The 18,083-nt window shown below is 42.7% G+C and overlaps 1 protein-coding gene across 1 annotated transcript in view; it reads left to right on the top strand.

Moving 5' to 3' along the window:
* The window catches only part of LOC119404298 (DNA topoisomerase 3-alpha), a 53,891-nt gene that overhangs the window by 11,032 nt on the left and 24,776 nt on the right, over positions 1-18,083 (top strand). Inside the window, exons 7-14 of the mRNA XM_037670857.2 lie at positions 1,755-1,935; positions 3,362-3,468; positions 5,048-5,158; positions 6,981-7,055; positions 8,468-8,518; positions 12,613-12,691; positions 15,304-15,417; positions 17,197-17,266. Of these exons, the coding sequence (XP_037526785.1) occupies positions 1,755-1,935; positions 3,362-3,468; positions 5,048-5,158; positions 6,981-7,055; positions 8,468-8,518; positions 12,613-12,691; positions 15,304-15,417; positions 17,197-17,266 (788 nt within the window). The remainder of the gene's footprint in view (positions 1-1,754; positions 1,936-3,361; positions 3,469-5,047; positions 5,159-6,980; positions 7,056-8,467; positions 8,519-12,612; positions 12,692-15,303; positions 15,418-17,196; positions 17,267-18,083) is intronic.

Here is an 18,083-nt window from a genome sequence, read left to right as displayed (position 1 = left end):
TGCCAGAAATTCAGCCTTTGTGACAACGTTTAACTTTCACGTTACGTTTCATTTTTACTTGCTTAACATTCACAATATGAAGTATACTACTTTTTTTTTATGCTAGACATTTTATTGAAAAGCCTATGTTCCTGAAGAGAAACACAGAAACAAAATACAGTAGAACCCCGCTGATACGTTTTTGAAGGGACCGTAGGAAATAAACGTAAGAGACGGGAAACGTAAGAGCCGAAAAACAGGAAAAACGGCAAAATATTTAGTGGTACAGAATTTTATTTCAATTCTTACGAGCAGCACGAAAATTGGCGCGCTCAGCCGCGATCTAGTCGATGGATAGAAACGCGGAGCTTAGGACGGCCTTATCCACAGAAATGTAATCAACGTATGTGATTTTTTTAACACCAACAGCTGTAGGCATGAAAAAAATCACAGCATATCCACGGAGTGAATGATGATGAGTGGGCGAAGTTGCGGAGGTTCATCGGTAAACCGTGAATCTTCCGTGAATTCTGCCCAGTACATCATCACCGACGTGAGATCGGGCGCGTTTATACTAAAGGTTCGATGAGTTATGACGACTTGCAGCTCACTTTAATTTTACATGTACGCTGTGAATTTTCATTGTTTAGAAAACCATTGCTTTAGAAAACATCTGGCGTCTTTCGTTAAGCAGCTGGCGTCTTTTCGTTTTGCTTTAGAAACATCTGGCGTTCTTCCGTTTTGCTTTTACAAAACATCTGGCGTCTTTCGTTGGTTTATTTCATCAATCAACGGCGTTTTGAACAAAATTTTTATTGTTTAATCACGCACAGGAGAAATCTCACCAGGCATTACCTTGGAGGTAAAGAATGGCTGCTAATAGGAATGAGAGACAGAAGAAGTTGGCTTTTAGCTACCGCTGCGAATTTTTTATTGTTCAACAACGCACAGGAAAAATCTCCCACCGGCACCACCTTGGAGGTCAAAGCGTAAGACTGGTTACGCACTACGACGACGACGAGGGACGAACGGGTGCCGCCTTAAGGAGCTTCGCCCCTAAAAACTAAGCACACGCAATCACGACCGGCGCGGCGAGTCCGACCGCGAACCGCACGCACGACCATGCGAGCTCCAACCAGCTCGAACTCCTCCCGTTCTCCGACAAATAACGATGATGATGAGTCTACGCCAACGCGATGGCAGAAGTAAATGCCAACCTCGAAGGCCTTGCTTTCGCAAGCAATTACGTCAAACACGCCATGTTTGTGCAATGCAAATCTCAGAGGCTATGCTTTTGTCAATAGTTAATGCCAATCTCGAAGGCCTTGCTTTCGCGAGCAGTTACGTCATAGACGCCATCTTTGCAATTTGGATCTCGAAGGCCATGCTTTTGTTTGCATCAATTGAAAGATTCTGTTGCTTGCGCCTCTCATGCGGCTAATATTACGGTCAAACGAGGCCAAGCTGCGTGAAAATGCGCCATGGCCGCTCTCTTTGGTAGTCACTCGGTCAGCTCCGGGCGCACTTCGCGACGTATCATACGGGAACGGTCCGACAGTTACGACGTAACAGCGGGGTTCCCAATACATTGTATCCTATGGGAGCTATGCCGGGACCGGCGGAAAACGACATAACAGCCGGGAAAACGCAGCAGTGAGGAACGTAACAGCGGGGTTCTACTGTATTGCCCATCAAATTGGTGGACGCGTCCTACCATTTCCTTGACTGCAGGGCTGAGCTATGCATTGTGTGTGTGTCATTGACAATGTTCACAGGAGCTGGAGAAGCTGGCATCCAGGAAACTTCGTATGTCGGCCAAGGACACGATGCAAGTGGCTGAAAAGCTTTATACTGATGGCTTCATTAGCTACCCACGTACTGAAACCACCAAGTTCCCAGCCGACCTCAACCTGAGGCCTCTTGTGGAAGCCCAAGCACAGGACCCACGTTGGGGAGGTGCATTACCATTTATGCTCTGACAGTATTACAGTGAAACCTCGGTGATACGAATCTCACTGGACCGCCAAAAATATTCGTATCACCAGAAAGCATGGAAAATTAGCATGCGACAAAAGAATGCTAGCGTACATTTTCATTTATTGTTTTTCAGGGCCGCAGAAATGTCAGGAAGAACCCTGAATGATTGTCAGTTAAGTTTTTAGATGTCGGCAATCATACCAGCATTCGTAAATATATGGCCCGTACGCGCATATTTAATTAATGAGCCAGGTGCGCTGTGACCTGCAAGAGCAGTAGCCCCTTCCAAATTTTAGTATGATTTTTCGCATGACACCTGAGTACTACAGCGAAAGTAACAAAAGAAGCGCTTTGACACGATGAATCAAGACCACAAAATTACAGAACCACGGTCCTGTGTTATGATTTTGTTATCGTGGAGGTGTTGGGGATGTTTTTTGGGAGATTTACAGCCGTGCCCGCACAAGTGCGACCTCAACGGTCGCTCATGTTGACGTTGTGAGGCCCGACTCCTTCGCCAAGACCGTCCTCGCCTTCTTTCGGTCCTCGTCCACCTTTCATAGGAGGTCTGATTCACGAGGCAGGCACGTGTAAACACAGCACAACGACAGCAGCCCGCATCGACGCATTAGAAAAAAAAAGCATGGCGCTAATGACCTCTGTTATCTAAACGCGAAGGCGCATGGAGGCTCATAAGAGCCTCAGAGATTTGCGCACACAATCTTGGAGGTCGTGACGCGTTTCTGAAGGTTTATTCTTACCGTAAGAAAAGTGTTTTTCTTAAACCATGATTCTGAGGATTTGGCGGTGTGGCGCTGATGCCCACCCTTGCGTTCCCGTGCTCGCACATGCTTGGCGCGTCTTCCGCGACAGCGCGGACAGCACCTCTTCGTACCTGGGCGGTAGCGTACGTTCGTATCAAAAGTCACTGGGTGAAAATCGGTTCGCAACAACCGTACTCCATTATATTGCAAGCCAATGGGCCTTGGCCGGGACCAACGAAATATTCGTATCACCCCGAAATTCGTATGAGCTGTGATCGTATCACCGAGGTTTCACTGTATAATTATTTATGTTTGCGCAGTTGTATTAAATATGAATATTATTAGTATGCTCTGTTAGAGAAATTAATGGCAAGAAGGAATGCTAGACTTGTGGGAAGGTTGTGTAACAATAAAAATATAAAAAGCAGGCAGCATATAAGCAATTGATATCTTTGGTAGCATCACGTTAACATTAAAACATTGTTTGCAGAAGTATTAAACAGCCAAATTAATTGTTCTGTCAGAGCAATGTGAGGCAAATTACTTGGCGTGCTGAACTCTTATTCCGAAACTTTTTTCATTGATAATGGTGAATTTTGGTTTCACTCGTATGTGTAAATCAACTAGTATTACCTTTACAGATTTTGCGCGTCGTCTGTTGCAAGATGGTTTGACTCCACGGCAGGGCAACAAAACAGACCAGGCTCATCCACCTATTCATCCAGTCAAAAGCGCCCCTGGCTTGGAGGTGGGTGGGCTTGCCTTTAGCTTCGATATGATTGTACTTGCCATAGGTAAAAAAAAACATTCCCTACCCTTTTTTTTTGTTGTTTCTTGGACACTAGATTGCAGAGCTTGCAACTCCACTCTGTCAATTGAGAGATGCTCTACTGACTTATGTTTATTTCACATCAAGACATGCCTTTGGTTGCAAAGCTATCTGCCCCCTGTCAGGGGCATAGCCAGAAAGGGGGGAGCTTTGGGGGTCAGCTTCCACTCTCTGAAATATTGTCTTGCATTCATGTGCACAGCAATTAAGACAACCAGCTGTTACATTGACCATCTTTGGATTTTATGTGGAATGTCTTTTCATGCTTGAAAAGACTCGACATGCAGGTTTCTGGACGTTTCACTGTTGAGCGGGCTGTAACAACATAGCCCCCAAGCAACCACGTTACCTAGCTACGCTGCACATGGCCTACAAAACTAAACCTTCCGTCAAGTTCCCATAGCACTTTTGGCACCACTGGTGCACCGAAGTCATCCATAGATTTAGCCTGTATATACCTTTTTGTACTAAGGACAACATCGAAGGAAGAAAAATTTTTAAGAGCGGAGCTCTTTAAGCTTTTTGTTGCACCAGGTAGTGCGAACAGAAACTATCATTGTCATGAATCGACACGCGCTGTCTTTGTCCTCTTCTTCATCTTCTGCTTCGCGTCCAAAACACATGCGTCGATTTCTCCAGCACGGTATGGAATAACTCTGATGGGTGAGAGAACGAGTACAGACTGAGAGAAAAAGAAAGAGAAAGAAACAGAGACAGAAAGAAAGATATAAAGAAAGAGAAAATCTTGACGAAAAAATTTCTTCTGAGGTGGCAGGATTCGAACCCGCGTACCCACGATCCGAAGGCGAGCGTCTTAGTCGCTCGGCTATCCGGGAATGCTGACAGAACATAGCATGGCCTTGTAGCCTTGTATAGTACAGTGTATTATAGTAAGGTGGCGGGAATGGGAAGTGATGGTGAGGAGGGAAAGGAGGAGGGGATAGAGTAAAGCATAGCATAGATAGAAAGAGAAAGAAAGGGAAGAAAGAGCAAGGAAGCGAGTAATAGAGAGAGAGTGCGAGAAGGGCAAGAAAGAGAAAGAGTGCAAAAGACAAACAAATACATAGAGACAGAAAAAAAGAATTAGAAATAAACAGATACAAAGAGATATAGAAAAAAACAGAGAGGTGAGAGAAAAAGAAGGAAAGAAAAAAATAAAGGGAAACAAAAAAGGTCACCCAGCTCCACACTTCCTTGAGGCGTCACACCACTAGTGTGAAGCTGCCTTAATTTTTTTTTCTCTCTGCAAGGGAATGATATTGATGGTATGTTTGGTTAGAATAATGCAACCATTCTATTCCAGAGCCATTCTTTTTCGGACTCTTTTTGGGCTCGAAGTAGCACTTGGCCCACATTAACAGTGGGATCAGTTTGTGAATTGTAGATGATAAGAGTATAATTTGGGTGGCATTGTCCTGTACACATTACTGGTATCCATGTGTCTGGATGTGCCACTGAAGTGACCTTTATTTTTCATACTTTCAACTTCATCCCATAGGGCAATGCTAAAAGAGTGTATGAGCTTGTGGTGCGCCATTTCCTTGCCTGCCTTTCTAAGGATGCCGAAGGAAAGGAGACGACTGTGGAAGCAGATCTTAATGGCGAACGTGTGAGTGTCCTTGTTTTAAGAATGACTTCATTATGGAATAATGTGCTGAACTGAGGGCACCTAGTGCTCAGACAGAAGTTCTTACAGTGTATACTGTTTGAGCCCGTTATGGTTCTACTATATACCTTTGTGTCTCTTTTTATTTGAGCAGATTTTTAATAAGTCAGGTGGCATAGTATGTATGCAGGTTATCAATCGTTACTCTAACCATACAAGCTATGTCTGAATAGCATTTGGATTTACATTATCTACTTATATAAAGCTAAAGCCCACAGCTCTGCCTGTCCACCTCGGTGCCACCGTAGTTACGGTGCTAGGCTGCTGACCCAAAGTTCGCGGGTTCAATCCTGGCCGCAGTGGTCGCATTTAGATGGAGGTGAAACGCGAGAGGCCTGTGTACTGTGCGATGTCAGTGCACATTAAAGAACATCAGATGCAGGGGTGCAACAGCTGTACCAATTGTGCCAATTTGATACAATTCCTTATTGTTGCACCAAGCTGATCGAAAACCATGAAATTTGTTGAAATTGCACCATGCTGTACCAAAATGCCCAGCCAGCCTAAAAATTTTCACAGTTGTGCTAATTTTAGAAAGAAATGGAGGCTGCGTTGGCCACCTGAGTTTGGGCATCATCATCCAATCCGGTCCAGATGCGCAGAAAAGGCGTAGGTGTGCTTTGTGTTGGGCGCCCAAAAACTTTCTTTTTTCTGCTGGTTGCAATGCTGATCCACATGGACATTTGAAAATCGAAGTGGAAACTCCGCTTAAAAATTGTTAACTGTGTATTCGTTAGCTGTTAGCTGGCGTATTCGAGGAAAGATTGGCCATTTCCCTGCCTGACAACTCTCCCGATTTGTGCAGGAGACTCCCGAATTTTTAGCAAACCTACCGATTGTGCTGATATGGCCATAAATTTCCCAATAAACAACCCTAACCTCACCGCGAAAGAAAAGAAAGAAGGACAGTGGTTCTAAAATTTCCTGTCCTTGTTCTACCATTTGCAGAACACTTTTTAAGCCAATTTCGCCAGAATACGCCGGTGCCGTGCAGAAAAGCGTACTAAGATTTAGAAGGAGCAATTAGTACTAGCCGTTACAGGACACAGCACATTTTGTTCGTTAATTACTCATTCATGCATGCGCCACATAATTACGAGTACTACTAATGTGATCTCTGACGTCTAAAAAATGACTGGCAATCATTGAGAGCTATGTGTAACATTTCTGCGACTCTGACGAACAGTAAGCAAAAACGTTAGCCACTTTTCTCTTTTCGCCATCCCCACTCACTCCTGTTTACAAATCTCCCAAATTTCGAGGTAGCCAGGTCCACGTTAGCATTTGCAGTGCCTGTTTATTGATTTGACAGGCGCTGCAAATGCTAATGTGGACTTCGTCATTGTTTGCACTGTGGGGTGGTTCAACGAACCGCTTTTATTGGAATAGCAGTGCCCACGTGGACTGTGCACGAGTTAGCTGATGTCGAATGGCTTGTACATATGTTTGTTTTCTTTTCGAAAAGTGATATTTTTTGTTATACTGCTCCAAATTTGGGATTTCGTGCTAAAAAATTGAGTTTTTTTTCCTCGTAACCTGCTCCAAATTTGGATTTTTGTGCTCCAAAAGCAACATTTTGCTGCTCCAAAAATTGTTCCAAATCCTATTTTGGCTGTTTCACCCCTGCAGATGGCCGAAATTTTGGCAGCCTTCCACTACAATGTGCCTCATGATCATATCGTGGTTTTGGCACATAAAAACCCCAGATATTATTACAGCTCTGCCTCACTTTGTGTCTTGCATTTTGCCTTTTTTTTCTTGTCAGTTCATTGCCACTGGCCTTGTCATATTTGCCCGAAACTATTTGGAAGTCTACATATATGACAAATGGAATGGAAAGGTAACCATGTTTCATCTTTATTTATTTCTTGTCTAGAGTTACATTTCTGCAATTATTCATCAAGTTGTGTGCACCCATCTAATCTTATAATCGGACATTTACAGAAATGTCAGTCTTTTTTATTTGTTGAAACTACAGAATGGACATTGCAGTTAATTACTGCTGTTGCTGAGCCTTGTGTACAGGACCGAGAGGCTGTAAAAATTCAGCGTTGTTTGTCAGTCTCATTTTGCTCATGATAGTTTCCTATGTTTAACCCTATCGGTTTGTTTTGATTAAAAAAAACTTGTAATTTGTATCAATGCAAATTTCTTTGGTTGGTGTCCTTGGGCTTATAAATGGCAGTGCTTTTACTGACATTAGTCTTCGAAGATTTCTTGCGTGGCTGTGCACTGTGATATTATTTTGTTCACTCAATAGCACTGGTGTATCCTAGAGGTGTGGACATGATGGCCCCTTTTGTTTCATGAAATGCTGGTACTTTTGCACTCGTAAATGAGCGGGAGCGAGCACTGAACTCACTTGTCCGCCTGTTTGTAGCACACAGCTACAGAGGAAATCCCCATGGATTTCTAGGGAACCCGTTGACGAAAAGTTTGTTCTGGACCAGGATTTGAACCGTGGAGCAATGTCTTTCCAAAGGAATCGCTTTACGATCTGATATAACAAAGAGACTAGTAAGATTCGATCCCGGCCGCAGTGGTCACATTTAAATGGAAGTGAAATGCTAGAGCCCCGTGTACTGTGCAATGTTAGTGCACGTTAAAGAACGCCAGATGGTCGAAATTTCCAGAGCCCTCCACTATGGCGTGCCTTATAATAATATTGAGGTTCTGGCCCGTAAAACCCCAGATATTATTATTATTATTATTATTATTATTATTATTATTATTATTATTATTATTATTATTATTATTATTATTATTATCTAAAAAGGAAGAAGTCTGTGGGCAAGAATGTATGCACCACCGAAATTGGGCAAACCCCACTGCTCACAATTGGTCCACTAAATATGAAGAATGGAACACACAGGTGTCAAACATCTGCATACGGGCCACACAAAAGACAAGATGATGCATGTCCCAGCAAAAAGACACATGGTGTTCAAATGGAAAAACTTTAAAGAGGCATACGTCAAATTCAAAAGGGACTTTGTGGACAGACATTTCATATTTAGTTGCACGGTGTTTAATTAGCTATGGTGTGAAATTCTGTGTCACCTTTGTGTTGAGTGCTAAACAGCTTCGCTGGCCATCCACCTTCACACAGTGGAATGGCTCCTCAACTTTTTCATATTAAAGTATGTTATAGTATCGAATTTCTTTATACTTACTTAATTGGCAGTGCCTGCTTTTATGGTAATGTGCAGCTTTATTACAATGTGTAAAATATTTGTGGATTTTTTCTTCCAGGAAATTCCGAGCTATCAGGAAGGCGAATGTTTTGTTCCGGACTCTGTCAAGGTTAATGACTCCTTTGTGTACATCGAGTAAAGTTTATGCTTTGTCTATGCAAGGCAGTCAATTTCTGCCATATAAGATAGCCGATACCATACAAATGCCTAATTCATTAGGGCGGGGGTTCTCCAATTGGGGTTTGTGGAACCCGGTGGTTTTATGAACAGTATTTTGAAGTTCTGTGAGTGGTTGGAACGATTGCAGCATCCAGTTTTCTTCCATTAAGTTGCATGATTTACCAACTTAAAGATGAATTATCTCATTGCATTTAGGATTTAACGAAGTAATTGCACGCCACATTTGCTCTTCAGTAGTCTGGGAGCAACGAGAGACCCGCACGGCAGCAGTGTGCGCGACTTGCCATTGTTTAATTCGCAGGCATATCTTAGCTGCACTAAATACTTCCATTTCATGTTTGTGAGCTTTGTAACAATGGTGTGGGAATCAGCTTGGAAATTCTGCAAGCTGAGAAATGGCCAGTTGCCTGTCTTTCGGGTTGCCAACAGCATTTTGTTGCCGAATGCGGAGTGCATTCATGCAACATTATTTTATGATTCATGGTGCGTAGCTGTCCACATGGCACAGTTTCTGTGAAACTGGTGTGCTAACGCACAATGTTGGTTTGGATTTAAAACAAATGATGAGCAGTTTTGTTCGCACAAGAGGCACGACTTTATGCTGTTTGTCAGCGGCACAGGCATCTAGGCTTAGCTTTGAAGAGCATTCTGCAGCATAAGTGACATGTAGAGTGTACTAGATAGGGGTAGTGAGGCGAGGGAGAGCTGGCGGCAATGGCGCGCAGTGAAGCTCAAAATACGGAAATTTTAACCTGCCGCGTGGTGGCGTTGCTGTGCCTTTCACCTGGCACTGGCGGCGCGCATGGCGGGCGCGGTCTGTTGGAATGTTTGGAGTGCCTCGACATGTTCTGCTGAACTTCTTCACGTTAGCGTCTTGAATTGGGCTGGTTGGTACATACTGAATTTTGAACGAAGAAACAGCGCTAGAACAGGACGAAGACGAGAGGACACAAACACGGCGCTGACTAACAACCATATTCTATTGCGTTTGCACGTCAATATACACAGGGGAAAACACAATCAGTATACACATCGGGGACCGTGAGCAGTCATCTGGTAGATCACTGTAGGAAATGTGATTGCGAACCAGTTTTTAAAGATTGTGAAGTTCTAGGCACTTATGTAGAGCAACGCCAACGTGAAATCTTTGAGGCTTTTTGCATACAGATAAGTGGAGACTGTTGTGTCAGCGCAGCTTCGCTATCACTTCGCAAAAATGAAATGTATCTTTCATAACGCTGATTTGACAATGTTACAGCGATATCTTCTTCCCCGATGTGTATACTGATTGTGCTTTCGCCGTATATATTGATGTGCAAAAGCAATAACATATATGGTTGTAGTCAGCGCCGTGTTTGTGTCCTCTCGTCATCGTCCTGTTCTAGCGTTGTTTCTTTGTTCAAAATTCTTCGCGTTATCGCGAAGGCCTGCTTCCTCCACTGCTGCAGACCTAGTTAACTTTCTCGATTACCTGGACAAAAAGCCTGCAGCCCTGGAAAGACTGGATTTCTAAGTGACTCCACGACGACAGGACTGAAAGTCCTCATTGCCAGCACTCTCTCATTACTTTAATACCTTACTGAATCACTTGGATTCAAGTACATATTGACTTCGCGTCTCAGTACCGACCCCATAGAGCACCACTTCGGTATTGTTCGACAGTCCAGTGGCTGTAACGCTCACCCGTCGCCAGAGCAGTTTCTGATCACTGTGAACTGCCTTTCATTCTACAATATTGCCAGAAGTGTCGGTGATGCCAGTGCAACTCCCGACATCGTCAGTTCACTGCTTAATGCGCATGACAGGGCACACCAAAGAAAATCGATGACCTGCTCGTAGAAGGCAAGTTGTACGAAGCACAGAAATGTTTGGTTTCAACCCCAGCTCTTTGCACGCACCACTTGTCTTTAGTTGTGGAAAAGAGTGACTCACAACTGGTCTACTACATGGCAGGTTATTTAGCCAGGAAATTGCCTGTTAGTTCTCATTAATATTGTGGATAACAACGAAAAACGAGCCCTTTTTTAAAAATATTCTTCTTTCCTTTAGCCAGGAAATGTTTTGAAGTTTGGCTGTTCATCATGCCCGTCAGGGTTCACAGAGCAGTGACTGTGGCGGTCTTCTATATCAATCAAAGGAGCTTTACACTTTCATCTCTGCACTTGAGGACCTATTCACAGAATGTTTTAGTGTCAGCAAGCTTCACACAAACAGCATATCCGATGTTGTGGCTCTTGCGAGCAAGAACTTTCTTCCTTCCAACACCGTGGGCTGCACAATTCACAGTGAATAATAATAATAATAATATGTGGGGTTTAACGTCCCAAAACAGCGATATGATTATGAAAGACGCCGTAGTGGAGGGCTTCCGAAATTTCGACCACTTGGGTTCACGGGCCTCAAACATTTTCGCCACAATTCACAGTGAGGAAATTAGTCTCAAAGTTGTTTCTTTTTATGTTCTTACGTGCCCGCACTTTTTTGGTTAAAGGTCTGAACAGTGCTAACAGCACTAAGCGTCAGAAGGCCAAGCACCTTAAACTGAGCAGGACTACTTAGATGAAAATTGTGCGTAAATTCATGACCATTCAACTCCCTCGCGTGCATTTGTTGCCGATGTATCCTGTTGTAAATAAAATGTTCCTGCTTGTTTTCAAATGCAATAAGCAGTTTTGGCAGACTGAATTGTTAAAAAGTACGCGTATTCACTTCAAGGACTGGATCAGAGCACAGGCGCATCAATAGGTTGGTAGGCGGCCAGCCCAGCGCGCTTGCGGCGCCCAGGTGAAAGTCGCAGTAGCGCCATCTTCCGTCGTCGATGCAACTGGCTTCACCGGAGAGCTCGCCCTCACCCCACTACCCCTATCTAGTACACTCTAGTGACATGTAACTTTCTTTTTGCAAAAAACACTCTGTTTTTACAAGGATGCCATTTGTGATGGGCAATATCTAAAACAGTATTGGAGGCAAGGACTTACTGTGGTGCCATCTTTCAAGAACATGCTTTTGATGGGGTATGAGGAATATACAGTTTGCTTTCCCATAGTTGTGCCTCCAAAACAAAGGAAGTTAATATAATACAATGTGATTGGTCCCAGGTAAACAGTAAATGAGAACACAAAGAACACCGCTTGAATGCCAATTCCATTATGAATGATAAATTTCCCTAAATGGTGCGTTCTACATGCGTTCTGAATGAAAAAATGAAATTTAGAAAATGTTACACTCACAGGGACCTCCTTGGAGAATTGGGTTTAAACAGTTCCAGCCATTGTTTCATTTCAAAGCGATAGTTTTTATAAGAAGCATGGTGACAGCCATATGTGTCATCTGTAAATAATAAAAAAAGAAATCAAGAAGAACAAAATTTGGTCTGTAAGCTTTAGGCCAAAGAAAGGGAATGGCAGTAGTTACGACCAAGCGCACAAGCTCAGCATATTAGATGTATGCTAGCTGTTGAACAGCAGCTACATTGTAAAAGCATTTAGCAGCTCAGCTTTTTTGTGGCGGATGTAGACATTTCCAAATCACAGATGTCGCACAAAATGCAGTGGAGGTCATGGTGTCAAGCAGGTTTCCACTAGCCTGCTATATTGTGAATTTCTCCTCTCTTGTTATATGCCTTTTACCAACATTGCGAACCAGGAGTCATGCCTAGGATCCTTTACTCATGATAAGCAAGTGCCGTCTGTGATGGGCCTCTGACATAGCTTCCCATTGTTTTGGGACGTTAAACCCCAACAATTATTATTATTATAGCTTCCCATTCGTGACAGCAGAGTAGGAAAATTGCAGCCAAGACGTATTTACAGCCTTGCCCTCCACATTTCCTTGAAATCCTGGGCATAGCTGTAGGAACGTGTTAAGTCCAAGAAATATACAAGGTGTAGGAAGATTCATGACAAGAAAATTGTGTCATCCATCCAAGACTCTAGAAATGATGCTTCGTTCCCTTGTCTGTTGTGGAGCTTAGCTTTGTGGCCTTCATTTTACTTGAGTTGAGCATGTGAATTTTTTTTCCAGATGTCTGAAGGAGAAACAACACCTCCTCCTTTGTTGCGGGAGGCTGATCTGATTGCTCTCATGGAGAAACATGGCATAGGTAATGGCCTCATGAGTTATCTTATTTTTTGTTTTTTTAGTCTATTTGCAAAACAATCTCGAAAGCAGAAAAATTATGCACAGGTTCAAGCATGAAATGCTTTTAGTAGTAGTTATTATTAGGCATTCCTCTCCAATGTTTGCATCAAAATCTACTTCGAAACTTTCCATTGTAGATTATTTATTCATTTTTTTGTGGTAGAAATATCTAGTTTTTTTTTACATCTTTCTCTCTTAGTAATCAAAGTTTTGTAAGCAAATTTTTCAGCATATTGTACTACTAGGAATGGGGTATAATACGTATGCCCAATTCGTGAAAGCTTCTACTTTTTAGTACACACACACACATTTTTTTTTTTTTTCATAAAATAATAATAACTGTTGGGGTTTAATGTCCGAAAACCATGATATGATTATGAGGGATGCTGTGGTAGAGGGCTCCGGAAATTTCGACCACCTGGGGTTCTTTAACGTGCACCTAAATCTGAGTACATGGGCCTTAAGCATTTTCGTCTCCATCGAAAATGTGGCCGCCGCGGCTGGGATTCGATCCTGCAACCTTCGGGTCAGCAGTCGAGCACACTAGACCACCGTGACCTTTTTTTTCTTTTTAATAGAATAAGTTCAGTTTGAAAGTGCATGGTGTGGTGCTTGTTTATTCTGTGTTGGTTAAGCATATGCCAGTGAAGCATTCAGTTGGGCTTTGCAATTTGCACAGAAACTGCGATGTAACCCAACATCATGTGTGCCAGTGTTGGTGTAATAAAGTCATCCACGAAACCATTGAGAATTTACGTAAAGAGCATGAGGGCTGCTTACTCACATATGCCCATGCCTGTTGGGCTTGTGCTTGATGTCACTAGCCAGCACCCCCCCCCCCCCCATTTTTTTTATGGTAAATGTTTGAGGACAACAGTGGTGAGGTTAGCAATACTTAAGTTAGAAACAGCACACTGTATTGGGATGTTAGGATGTGTGCACGCATGCCAGCGTTGGCCATATCCAGGTGATCTATATAGCACACCACTTTAGACTTGACAGGTACAATTAATAAAAATGCCAGCTGTATAACAATGTCCATCAATCTACAAAAGAAATCCCAGACAATCTGACATTTTAATATATAACCTTGGTATAACACAATTCTTCAAAAAACTTTTCATGTTTGAGCAGGCATCACCACCACCTCTGCAAATAAACATGGACAATTATCGACAGTGAAGTATATGTTCTTCTCAAAATCAATGGTGGTATTCCCAGGCGATCACTTCAGATCACTCGTTAATGAGATTTCACAAGGTTAATGCTGGATGCAGCACCTTTTAAGGACAGTGACACATCTGATGCTAGTTGCACTGAATGTCATAAAAGTGAGGCTATCTCTGAAAGTGATATCACCCCAAATTGGTTGTGTGCACCTGTGATTGCTTACCATAACCAATCAATGCCAGACAACACAAGGCAAGCCTTATTACGTATAATATTGCACCAGCTATAGCATCATTGCATTGCAATATGGGTGTAACTGCAATTCTTTCTTCAAAAGTTTGATTTTCTGTGTTTGCTGTTTTGAGTACTACCAAACACTCAGAATGTGTTGCATGACCCCACTTACGTTTCTACATTGTTTTATTGACCTTTGGCACGGTACACATTGGTTGGTGATTTCTTCGAAAAACTAAAAATTTGGAACTTTCGTGCTCTTGGCCATGAGATCAGCGGCTGTTTTATAAATGATTTCCTTTTGTAATATAAGCATGCCAGGGAAGAGGTGAACTTTCACTGTGAGTTTTTTACAGGCTTCACTTTTGATTACTGTATACGCTTCAGCAGTGTAGGCAGTATGTGCAGTCCACTGGCAAAAGCGGGGAGGGCTATTGCTCTCATGGTTGGAGAATGCTGCTTTGCATGTGCTGATTCTGTTCTCATTGGCCTTTACTTACTAGCAAGGCCAAACTTTAGTAATGCTGCTAATGATGTGAAAACCGCAGTTTGGATGAGTTAGTTGTGCATATCAAAAAGTTTGGGCTAGACACCTGTACCTTTTCTTCCTTTGTCTGTGTTTAGCACAAAATCTTTTTCTATCCTAATGATGGGCACTTGAAAGCAGCTTCAACACATGCTGTGTGATGGCCTGTAGCAGCAGCAGTAGCCTCTGCATTTTTGCAGCAAGCTGTACATGCGTTGTGTTCACAGCATGATGAAATACATGTTGCAGATAATTTTAGTCTTTTTTGCAAGTTTTGCTGTGACTGCACAAAGGACAGTTCAATGTTGATGGGTGCCCCAAGCATTTCTGGCACCCCAACACTCAAGAGAGTGATGAAAAGCACCCATTTTAATCTCTAGGGCTTTGGAGCACCATACGTTCAAAGGCTACGTTGCATGAGCTGATGGTAGTTGTGACCATGCATGCAGTAGCTTTGAAGCCTTTGACGGAGGCTTTACATATTTTAGATTTTTTTACACGTGAAGCAATTAGGTGCCTTTAATGAGGCTGTAAAAAGGATCATAATCCTTGTGGACATTCAAAAACTTATTCGGAAGATAACTGAGCCAAGATTTTACCTTCGCAATAATTTATTTCTACTTCACGCGCCATGTTTGTCGCAGGCACTGATGCCACCCATGCTGAACATATTGAGACAGTAAAGAATCGACTCTACGTGGCTTTGACGGGTGATGGCTACCTAGTTCCTGGTGAACTCGGAATGGGATTGGTTGAAGGTAATGTGCCTTCACGTTACATTCCCTGAAATACTGGCAATTTCTCTGAGCATGTTAAGGCAGTATAGATTTATAATTTGTATTGCAGTTCTCGAAAGTAAACTTTAACTGTCCATATTACCATCTGTGATCAAGATAATGAAGCCAAAGAAAGCATAGCGGGTGTTACTTGTAGTTTTTAATTAAAGTGCATTACTAGGGTCATCCAGTATAAGTTTGTCGTATGTATTGCTTTCCACAAGTTAGTGGTAGACTGTACACTACTTCGACGTCACACTCAACAAACCTCTGCGCATGTTTTATTTGACATATCTTGCATTTCCGGGTTTCATTTGCAGTGTTGATTTTTTTACAAAGACTTACCAGCTTTTGCGGTGCTGAAAATATATAGGCCAAACTTCGAGATGCATCAACACAAGACTCAGAGAGTATCGGTACAATTGCGAACAACTAACCAATCCAGGTAATCTAGCTACACACTGTAATCGATGCTCATGCGTGCCTGAATTTGCTAAAACAAAAATCGTTAAACATGTGAAAGACAACAGAGAGAGATTGGTTTGTGAAGCAGCTATCATGGCCTCTCTGGGTGATGACAATTGAGTCAGCATGCCGTCCATACATTTATCTGCTGCAGAAGTGAATCTCGTGGTGAAAATGCAAAAAATGGATGTCGTGTAGGCAGGGTGTCAGAGCGAAATCTTTTTCGTTTCGGTTTTAGTTTCGTTCCACCATAAAAAGTTCCGTTCTGTTTCTGTTCTGGAACGAAAAAAAAAAAAATGTTTTGTAACAGTTTGTAACGGTTTTTTTTTTTTTTTTTTTTTGTATGCAGAAATGTGAAATTAAGGCAATCATTAAGAAACACTGGATTTGTAATATAGTTACTTGCCCTCCTCTTAACACTTCTCTGTCCGCGCCTATACCCATCGATAGCCTGCTATCGATGGTTTCCAACTTCAAATTTTGACGTGCTAGGAGTGCTTACGGACAGCCAACATCATCCATCGTATAAAACAGCGGCTATCTTTGCAGTTTCCCCTATTCGTTTATTTTTTCCGCCGCGGAGAAAGCTTTGATGTGCCACTTAATTCGAGAGGTCCTAGCGCTCGTAGCTTCAAACATGGCGTCGACATCGCTCGCCCCTGCCTCTCTGAAATGGCAAATTTAGGCTGCAGCAGCGCAGATGCGGAAGATAATTTTGACTCCTCTGCCTTCAGCACAGACAGCAAAAGTGCTTCAAACAGCCGCGGAACATCAACAAGTAATCGCCGGTAACTTTCGTTTTGATCTCCGAACCGAGTTGTCGCTGCCACGCTCCGTTCGAAAGATATCTGGCGTGTTCTAAAGGTCACAGTTTTTATCTGCCGAGTATCAGCATCGTTTGGGCGGGACCACTTGCCGGCGGCTGCTGAACGTGTGGAGTTTCGCGCGAGAAAACGACCCGGAGTGGACCTCGGCAATGTGCTCCGTAGTGCCGCGCGTCGTTTTGTTGGAGCCGTCGATTTCTTCATGCTCTTCTTTACCTGAGAAATAATCGCCGAGATTTGCAGCACAACTAATAAATATGCATAAATGCATAATCTTGAACAAAAAGTAACACAGAAGACGAATGTTTCCTGCAAAACACGATGTGCAAACCTGTGCCTCACCACATCACGTAACTGCACGTAACAGACATATATAAAACCATATGGAACCGTCATACAGTATTTTGCTGGTTTTTTCTTTTTTCTTTTTTTATCTTTCATTGCTGCTACTAATACTTTTTATCCTTCATAGGTTACGATTCCATGGGTCTCGAGATGTCAAAGCCCCACCTGAGAGCAGAACTAGAAGCTGACCTTAAAAAGTGAGGTTGTCTTAGCTGTATGCATGTGGATTAAAAGGGGGAAAAAGTCACATTCAAATTTATGCCTAGGAATACCAAAGTTACATGTTCCTCAGCTAGGAGCTGAACTGTAGCAGACAGAAAGAGAGCTAGTTTTTCACTATGTGGACATATTGTGAGCTTTGTTGTAAAATTTTTTGCTGTAAAATGTGTGCCTTCTCTTGCAGTGAAATTTTATATTTGTTGCCTGTGACTGATGGCTCATTGAGTTAATTTATAGTCACTTTAATGTAAAATAACAATGCACCACAGGTCGGCAAAAAATTTGGAGCTCACTCAGACTCGCTCATGAAATATATTTTGCCCTTAGAGCTCATTCGGACCCAGACTCACCAAAATTTCCCTCTGCCGGACTCACTCGGACTCAGACTCACTGCAATTTTTCTCAGCCGGACTCACTCGGACTGAAACTCACCAAAATATTACTCACCTGGACTCACTCAGACTCAGACTCACAGCTTCATCTGAGTATCAGTGAGTCTGAGTGAGTCGACTCATGAGTCCGTTAGCGTAGAATTGGCTTTTTTTTTCCCATGGTGTCAACACTCTTTTAACACCAATATCTTGCATATTTGGTGCTCTACTTCGCACCTTTTGATCTTGAACCTTCAAATGTGAGTTATCAGTGGTCGCAATCCAGTAAGGACATTTTTATTGAAAGTGGTGACTCACACAAGATAATTTTATCAAGAACTTCCTGTGAAAGAGTTTGCGGGGTCAGGTCACGGCATCCCACCCTCTGTAACTCATGCCTCTGATTAATAAATATTGAGCTTGC

This window comes from Rhipicephalus sanguineus, chromosome 1 (genome assembly GCF_013339695.2).
Source record: "Rhipicephalus sanguineus isolate Rsan-2018 chromosome 1, BIME_Rsan_1.4, whole genome shotgun sequence".
NCBI lineage: Eukaryota > Metazoa > Arthropoda > Arachnida > Ixodida > Ixodidae > Rhipicephalus > Rhipicephalus sanguineus.
Note: the sequence above shows the minus strand (reverse complement) of the source record. Positions and strands in the feature narration are given on the sequence as shown.